Raw genomic sequence first — 9,612 nt, forward strand, 5'->3', positions numbered from 1 at the left:
TCGATATGTCATTCCCTCAAAAATATTATTCTCTATCTTTTTTGTAATAGGTGACTTTACTCTAAGATTAATTAAACCCATAAAAAAAATGATTTTGCGTAAATGCGTTTTGTCTATGTTGCGCTTGGGCCAGAGAGAGAAAACGAATAGTTCGCTGACATCCTCTTAACAATATCAGCATCTGTGAATGGCTTCATATGTTTAGCGAGCGTTCACGAAATGTTTAAAGAAGCTTGAGCACATTTCTGTTGCTCGGTCATTGCGTGATTCAAAATGTTGGTTGCCGATTTATACTTCATACGCAAATTATCAATTTTTGATTTACGAAGTTCACTACTCACGGGAAATTTTTCGGCAAATGATTTATGTGAAGTCTCATAATGACGTTTAATATTGAAAACTTTCATCACAGCTACTGTCTGGTGGCAAATTAAACAAACTGACAAGGCCATTGCCCGATCCGGTAAAATAAAACAATACTGATACGTCTACTCAAGCAAAAATTGTCTGTTTTCAGTTTCAACTTTTCTTCTCTCTTTATCCATATTCAAATAAAAATAGTAGAACTAAGAAAGTATATAACCGTATAATAAATCAAAAAAGTAAATCAATGCAACTAACATGAAAAAAATTACCATGTAATACAACGGCGGTAATCGACAGACTGACTACGAAGACGTAAAATCAACTAGCAGTCACCCAATGACCCAATTAAAGTTTAGACAAGATATGCTTTGTGACCAATATTTATATCAACAGTTGTCGGTGAATCGGTGAAAGCCAATAATATTTAACGAAATTAATAATTTACAACAATAACATATGGAATATAGATTATAGAATGTTGTCGTAATATGTGTTTTATTTTTTGTCAGCGGGCCGGATAAAATTTGTTCGCGAGCCGCCATTTGATGACCCATGGCTTAATAATAATAATAATAAATATCTATGTTGTATACAAATTTTTACCGAATTATTTTTTTTTTTTTTGTAATCTGGAAATACCCATGTCATGAAGTTTGGAAGTAATTATCTGATTATCTAGGTCCCTTGAATACCGTTGTAAGCAAATTCGATGATATAGTGATTTAAATAATATCACTGATTAAATACATTTTGATCTTTTAATTCTACCAAACTAAGTGCCTAGGCAAACTTTTTTAACATTTATATACTTGATTTTGATATTCTGCACCATGCACTTCAGTAGCTGGATGAATGTTGTAGGTACTTATATATTATTATCACAGACAGGAATTTTTTGTTTAATAATAATTAATATTACCTATTATAACATTATAATCACGAATAATATTAGTATAACGTTAGTATAATACTACTATACTAGTATAATATTATCGTTACAAAATACTGTCTGGGATATTATAGGTTAGGTTAGGTTCTCTTTCATTTATTTTTTGTCAGTACTCACTACTCAGTAGTTTGATAAAACGCACAAATATATATTACTGCTTGTAGGTAAATAATAATAATATAAAATCAATCGATATACTAATACAGACATAATATTGGCTATTGGCTATTGTAATAATACAGTGAAGGTTTTAAATAATGTAGAAACTCATTATGAATTGCGTACACCCTAATAGATACTAGCCTTTAATATGATTTAATCAATATATCAATATAAAGTTGACAATCAAATGCGCCTTTATAAAAAAAAAAAAATGTATCTATATCAGTGTAAGACAAAGATTTTGTTGTGGTAATAAAATAGTAACAACAAAATTAAATTAGTGCATAGAAATCAATGATTATCAATTATTGTAGAAGATTAGTCCGACGAGAGCACATTTGATAAATATATATTTTATATAATGGCTAGTACCTACCTATATCCAGCGCTAGACACAAACGAGACGTAAATTAGGCAGTGCTTCGTCGGAACAGGTGGTTAAGTAGTTAAAGCAAACACTCCCGCACACACGTGGCAAACACAGGTGTAACCCAATCAAAAACCGAATTGTATAAAAATGTATAATATTATATATATTTGTTACAAATTCAGCTCGTACCTAGGTACGTTTAAGAAATACAAAAAAATTAATTTAAAAAAAAACAGTAAAATAAAGTAAATTATATGTACCCGACGAATCATAATCTTGAAATATACAAATTAGTAACGTAGGAAAGCATACAATTAAAAAAATTACATTGTAAATTTCGCAAAAAATTACGACTTTTAGGTAAGGGAAATGGTTTTTTTTTGACATGTTCATCAAAATTGACATGTTTTAAGGAGTAATATTTAGGCAACTCATATGACATATATATTTGGCCTATGTCAATACGTGAGCAGTAAATTAACATTATTGTATGTTAGAGAGTATCACTGTAACACCACGTCTCACTCATGTACGCACATGTCAATACATCGAGAAAAATTAAATATTATATCCTTGTTTGCATAACTATAAAAACTACTAACAGTGGTAGTAATTAAATCATACATCCTGAAGTTTGATTGTAATTTCGAAAAAAATGGTTGATGTTATAAATTACAAGCTTCTAGACCATACTCTTTGGGTATCACATTTTTAATTTAAAATCACATGTGCCCGAAATAAATCAAAATGTAACGCAATTGTTTCATAGAATTTTTGAACAAAATATTTTAATTTTGAGGTGCTTTGAAATTAAAAATTTAAAAAATCTAGATAAGTTTTCAAAAAATTCATACACATATTAAAAATTGAAATAGTAGTGTGTGTAATTTACCACTGCTTATTGGTCTAAAACGTATGAAAAATACATGTGCATCGATGCTCTTAACCACCAAAAAAAGAAACTTAAAGCTTTTGTTTCAATAACACGTTATTGTAGGGTGACCATACGTCCTGTTTTATACAGGATTGTCCTTTATTTCGGCTTTGTGTCCTGTTGTCCTGACAAACTTCTCTCAGGACGCTTTTTTCCCCGTAATATCAAGTCTGTCCTATAATAATCCCGTTTTTACTGTTAATTCATAATTTTTGAAATGTTTGAAATTATATAATTGAATAGAATAATATAAAAATCTATACTTTTCAAATGTATTTTTGAATTTTTGTTTTTATAATTATTGCATCAGATTATTTTGGTGACGTAAACCGTACATAGTACATATTATATTTACTTACCGGTGCGACCAATTCGTTATCAAATGGTAGCATATTGCGAAATAAATAAATATTAATAATAGCCCAATAAATAATAATACCTCCATATCGTGCTCAAGCGTTATCCTATCGGACAACAAAAAAATATAATAAATTCTTATTAATTTAAAAATATTATATATTAAATTATTAAAATATAATAATATGATAATATTTTTGTCTAGTATTTCATTTTTTAAATATGGTCACCCTACGTTATTGGTACATTGGTCTAGGGTAAATGTAAATATATCATTAAACGCAGAAAATTGTGTTTTTAGTCATTTCCTACATAATTTTTAATTTAATTTTTTCCTTTGCCTTATAAAGGGCTTAAATTAGTATAAAAATACTTATGACCGTATGCATAGTCTATTTATGTTTAATGGTTAATCTAAATATAAAAAATGTATTTAAATTATTTTATACATTTTTTTTACAAAATTCCCATTTATTATTATTAGTCATACGAACAATTGAAAATTAATTATTTTATATATTATAATTAACATGCGGATTTTTTGATTCTTAAAAGCTTAATATATGATGCTAATATGTTCTAAAAAAACCCCAAATATTCTCTAAATACTCCTTAAACTTGTAAATATGCAGATAATGATTTTTTTCCCGATGTCACTCTGCTGTACAGTAGGTTAGAAATGGGTCACTGTATAATGGATAATATTAAATTTGAATTCAATGATATAGTATCACTGTATAAGAAAAACGATTCTGAGCGGAGAAATTCACTCGCGACGCCCGGTGACATGTACTTAGTAATTACTCTGCTGGGGACCCGCAAAGTATAATATTGAATTTATTTATTAATCGATAATACAATTTCATCAAACATCAGCACAAAAAATCAGTGAGTTGTTACAGCTTGATGTATGCCGTTACCGCCAAATTTTTGTTTGTCTATAACGGTTGATATCAGTGATAAGAAGATATGAGATACCAAGGTTTATAAATAAGAAGAGATACCACCACGATTATAAAGAACTTCTTTATAATCGTGGATACCACAACTGCTGATATCAGTTGTGACTTTGTGAGCACGGTTTAAGGTATATCTACTACCGTGTTTGTGAGAGACGCTGTTGATAGTAAAGGCGGGTTCACAACTACCCGTGTCGTGTCGTGTCGTGTAAAATAATTGTGAATTCCAAATCAGGACGATACCAACTTGGTATCTAATCAAAATATAATGGATACCATAGGTATTAGATAGATAAGATAACAAATCTACCAAGGCGAGAACATTGTGACCAGCACGATCAAAAGTTGAATTAATTCAACTTCGCGGTAACCGCGGTATCGTGTTGGTCGACACGATCATATTTTGGTAAACCAATAAAAAAAAGGATTTTGCACGACACGTCACGACACGGGGCAGTTGTGAACCCGCCTTAGGGGTAGGAATACAATTTATATTATCCCATACACTTTTCCGCAAGACGACAAGACGTGTCCGGCGCGTTTTTATTATTATTAATTACTGTTCGTCGTCGGCTGACGATCTATTGAAGTTAACAAACTCCAAATTCACTCCACACGCCCGGTCTTGTTCTCGTGTACCAGCCTAACGTTTTAATTAAAACCCGAGTGGCACACCTCTCCAACTCTTAACCGTAGCGGGTGAGTAATGTGATGTGTACGAATTTTGGTGTCCATCGACCATCATTATAACCACGTATAAATGTGTATAATATAATAATTTATGTGTAAAATATACACCTACAATGTTATAATTTTTCATGTCATGATCGGTCCAAACTTATTTAGGTTACTCATCTCTTGTCGAAATCGTAAGCGATTTGAACACCCCGCTAACATGGAAAACAGTAACAAGAGACCATTAAATGATGGATGTCAATATTCGCACACAGAAACAAAGAAACCTAAAGCGGCTCAGGTCACAACAACGATATCACATCCTAAATCCTCAAAGGAAATTGTTGGTTTCCAAGATTTATCCGATGATGTTCTCTTATATTTATTTAAATATCTATCACATGATAATCTTGCCAAAATGGCACTGTGAGTATACAAACTTCAAAATTAGGTTAGGCAACAAGTTAATTTTGCATTTGGTTTTATAGGATATGCCCTAACTTGTTAAGGGTTAGTCATGATTGGACTCTATGGAAAAAACCAAGATTTGAAAAGTTTGAGAGATCTATGGAAGATGTATACATGAGCTATTTAAAAGAGGATACCACTGAATTGTTCATTTCGTGTAATGATGTTCCAAGCTATGATTATTCAGTTTCTTACAATTTTTTAATACGATTGGTAACAAAATGCCCAGAATTACTCCATTTAACATTAACAAATCAAGTATTTGACGGTAGTGAAGTAAGAATAATCCTTCTTCAGTTTCTTGAGTTTTTTTAATGATTTACTACCTCTTAATAAGTACATTTCGTGTGTAGATAAGTGAAAAGATTTTGCATCGAAAATTAAAAACGTTGACAATTGATAATACAACTATTGAAAACATTCCAGACAGCTCTTCATATTTTTGCGGTATACACAATTCTTGCCCAGATCTAGAGGTAAATTTGTTTTATTTTGTATACTAAATACATTTAAAACCAAATGATTTTAGAAATATTTATTTTGATTACACATCGGCATTTTTATAATAATTGTTTGTACTTGTATAGCGAATTATAATGACAAACAACGATTGGTTTTTACCAAATTGTTTGATTGCATTGTCCAAGCTGGAATGTTTAAACTACTTAAGTCTCGCAGGTTGCAAACAGTTTAAGAATTATGCTCTATATGCATGTGTTACTGCTTTATCTGGATTCCAATATTTACAGGTTAGCAATACAAATTGAAATATAACAAATTTCTAAAAGTAGATGTTATTTTTTTAATAACGATTACTCAGATTATATTAAAAGTGATAGGAATGTTTATTATAACATTTTTTTTTTAAAAATTTTTGTGAAATTTCCAAATATTAGTATCAATTTATTAGTTATTACTTATTATTAATTAGTTATTTATTATCTGGGTATTAAATGCTTTTTAAAAATAAAGTAATATGAGTTACCAGTTAAAAATGCTGTTAATTCTATAGTTTACTCTTTACTATAAATTATTATTGGGTTTAATAAAACAATACTGTACATTTCTTTACCTGCTATTTAATTTACCTATAAATATTTCTTACCTGATTATTTATTTATATTATTTGTAGACACTTGATTTGCGTTTCACTCCAGTAAGTGATGGCGAACTTATTTTTTTTCAAAGATTAATAAGTTTGAAAAATATTCTTTTGGAAAGCCCTGAGTATACGAAACATGAGACAGATGCAACAATTACTAATTTTGGTTTGTCAGGATTTTTTGAATTACAACGTCCACTTCATGAATTGCCAATTGATGATCGTTTTATAGCGAAAATAAGAAGAATTTATGATCGGTAATTCAAATTAATAATTAATTATAACACAAACATTTGTACACATAAGCTCATTCATATTTTTTCTTCAAGTTTATGTATTTCTTTACAATATATATATATATATATATATATATATGAATGATAATGTTGATAGATGCTGTATTGAAACCTTATATGCTCGCAACTATCCAAAAATAACAGATGCACTTTTGAAGACTGCTGTCACACGTTCTCCAATCTTGAAATTGTTGGACATTACTGGATCATGTTGCACTTCAGCAGAAATTGAAAATTTTAGAGCAAAAAGACCTAGTATAAAAGTAATATGCTAAAAAGTCTGAAAAATAATAAATACGTTGAAATAGGGTAATATATCTATATGCGTGGAAATGAGACCTGTTCAATCCTTATATATTTTGTGTTATATAAAACTTAAAACAAATTTTACAGTATATTTATATCAATGGGCCAGTTTAAAATTAAATGTATTGGTGTTTGTAAATAATTTATTCTTTCTATTGGTCATCTTATTACTTATGATTCATAAAAAGAGTTTAAACTTAAATATAAGGTTCAGAAAAATATAATTTAATGTTTAAAAAATATGCTAGATAACCTTAAGAAATTTTAATTATATATAGGTTTAAATTATTTCATACCTAATCTTTTTATAAATGTATCAATAAAAAGAACGTAGAATCTGTATTATAAAATAGCTTGTTTTGTATTTATTGAAATATTACTCATTTAATTTTCATCTAGGTACCTATAATATAATTTAAAAAAAAAAAGAACTATATTATAACGTATTATGGAAATTTAATGTTTAAAAAATAAGCTAGATAACCTTAAGAAGTTTTAATTATTTATAGGTTTAAATTATTTCATACCTAATCTTTTTATAAATGTATCAATAAAAAGAACGTAGAATCTGTATTATAAAATAGCTTGTTTTGTATTTATTGAAATATTACTCATTTAATTTTCATCTATGTACCTATAATATAATTTTTAAAAAAAAAAAGAACTATATTATAACGTATTATGGAAATTTAATGTTTAAAAAATATGCTAGATAACCTTAAGAAGTTTTAATTATATATAGGTTTAAATTATTTCATACCTAATCTTTTTATAAATGTATCAATATAAAGAACGTAGAATCTGTTTGAAATTTTTTTTGGAATATGTAGAAAAAAATAATAAAATATAGGTTGGTCTTAAACCTATAATTAATTATAATAAATTTCTTTTGATTGTCAATTTAACTACTTTAAGTCTATATTGATGATTGGTGAATAATTCATGTACAAAATAAAAAATACACTTATAAGAGGTTTACTTATTGAATTCTGTATAAATGTTACTTTATTTTATTAACACAATTGTTTTGTTGCCTTTTTTTAATATGTGATGGCTTAGCGATATCACATATTAAAAATCTTTTACCAAATTTGTGGTTGACTATTTCAGGTAGCAAACACTTGGTATAAAATCTGAAATCAAATTTAAATTTTCTCTACAGATTTAATTATTATTTAAAAAGTATTTTTAATATGTACGTGCATAAGTGGTCTACCATATTGTTCCAAAATTGATTTTCATATGGAATTTTAACCATATAATTCCAGTTTTCAGTGTACATAAAAAAAATAACACGTCAATATTTTTGTGATGCGTAACTGTCTCTTGATTTGATAAAAGTAATCATTATATTTTTTACTTGTTCTATATTATTTTTGTCAATTGTAGAAAAAGTTATCTACAACAATATTGAAATGTGTTAAAAACGAAATTAAATATTTAAGATATAAGGTACATTAATTATTACTTTTCATAAAATAGAGAGAGAACGTGAAATGGCCCATTTTGCAAATCTTTAGCAAAATCTAAAATATCATGGAATAATAGCAGGTAAATAGTATTAGGTACCTACACACATTAAATTAATAATTTTATAATTTTATTTAACACATAACTTTTAAAATGCATAGGTAAGTACAACTACATACCTTCAATTTTTTGTGTTATAGATGTACATTCGATTTTTACGGTGAGCTATAGCTCTAATGATTACATGTTCTAAATCGCATTGTATGTGTTAGCAAAAATTTTCTTAAAAGCATTGGATATGAAGATTTCTTACTTATAACTGAAATTATTGCACATAATTCCGTAGTAAATGATTGCGGCATTCAATTTTTTCCACTAACATATTTGGTCCATACTTTAATATTTCATTCAACCATTTACTAACGCTACTATCACGGTCGCCTATTAATTAATTATACCTTAAAAATAAGTATAGGAGTATTATATTATTTCAATATGTATAACAGAAAATAAATTATACCAATTAATGGATTGAACTTTTAAGTTATGTAGCTCTACGCTTCGCATAAAACCCTCAGTTACTCCGTCAGTTTCTATAGATGTTGCTGACTTATTCCAGTTTAAAAAACAGTTATTAATCGGTTATTTTCTTTTTTTGATTCAGCAGGATGACAAATTATGCAAAAACTATTTCGAATTCCGACAAATAGAATTTTTAGTTTTAAATCCGATTATAGTTGCCTTAAAAAAAATTGTACATTACATTAAAATTATGTTCATAGGTATACAGAAATAAAAATAAGAATAAAATATAAATGTTATAATAAAGTTTTATATTAATAGCACACAGCGCCGGAGGAAGGGCAGGGCAGAAGGGGCATCTGGCCAGGGCCCCGCGCCTTATTGTATGGTATTTGATAATTTGTAAGCCAATAATTTTGTTTTAGATTCTGAGTGGAACGATGAATGTATTGATTTTACAATGATGTGTGTTTTTTTTTTTATTTTTTTTTTATTTTTTTTTGTGTCTGTCATCACGTTTTAGGACAGTAAAAGTGCTTGGATTTTCTTCAACAGTACCTTTTCTGATAGGAAAGTGAATCTAGTTGGTACTTTGGGGGGTCAAAAGTAAAATTTTTCCAATAGTTTTCAAAAGCGCCGTGAAAAACAAAAGAAAAATTAAGGAAAAACGGGAATT

General features: G+C 28.2%; 1 protein-coding gene across 2 annotated transcripts in view; it reads left to right on the top strand.

Annotated features, from left to right (window-relative positions):
- Positions 1-4,403: 4,403 nt before the first annotated feature.
- The window catches only part of LOC100573662, a 5,946-nt gene continuing 737 nt past the window's right edge, over positions 4,404-9,612 (top strand). The window contains exons 1-7 of one of the 2 annotated variants that reach the window (XM_016805542.2): positions 4,404-4,796; positions 4,944-5,198; positions 5,261-5,516; positions 5,594-5,716; positions 5,828-5,989; positions 6,373-6,599; positions 6,736-7,202. In XM_016805542.2, the coding sequence (XP_016661031.1) occupies positions 4,993-5,198; positions 5,261-5,516; positions 5,594-5,716; positions 5,828-5,989; positions 6,373-6,599; positions 6,736-6,913 (1,152 nt within the window). In that variant the 5' untranslated portion in view covers positions 4,404-4,796; positions 4,944-4,992 and the 3' untranslated portion in view covers positions 6,914-7,202. Of the gene's footprint in view, positions 4,797-4,943; positions 5,199-5,260; positions 5,517-5,593; positions 5,717-5,827; positions 5,990-6,372; positions 6,600-6,735; positions 7,203-9,612 lie in introns of those variants that run through there. The other variant, XM_029492813.1, reaches the window with a different exon arrangement.

This window comes from Acyrthosiphon pisum, chromosome X (assembly GCF_005508785.2).
Source record: "Acyrthosiphon pisum isolate AL4f chromosome X, pea_aphid_22Mar2018_4r6ur, whole genome shotgun sequence".
In the NCBI taxonomy this organism is placed as follows: Eukaryota; Metazoa; Arthropoda; class Insecta; order Hemiptera; family Aphididae; genus Acyrthosiphon; species Acyrthosiphon pisum.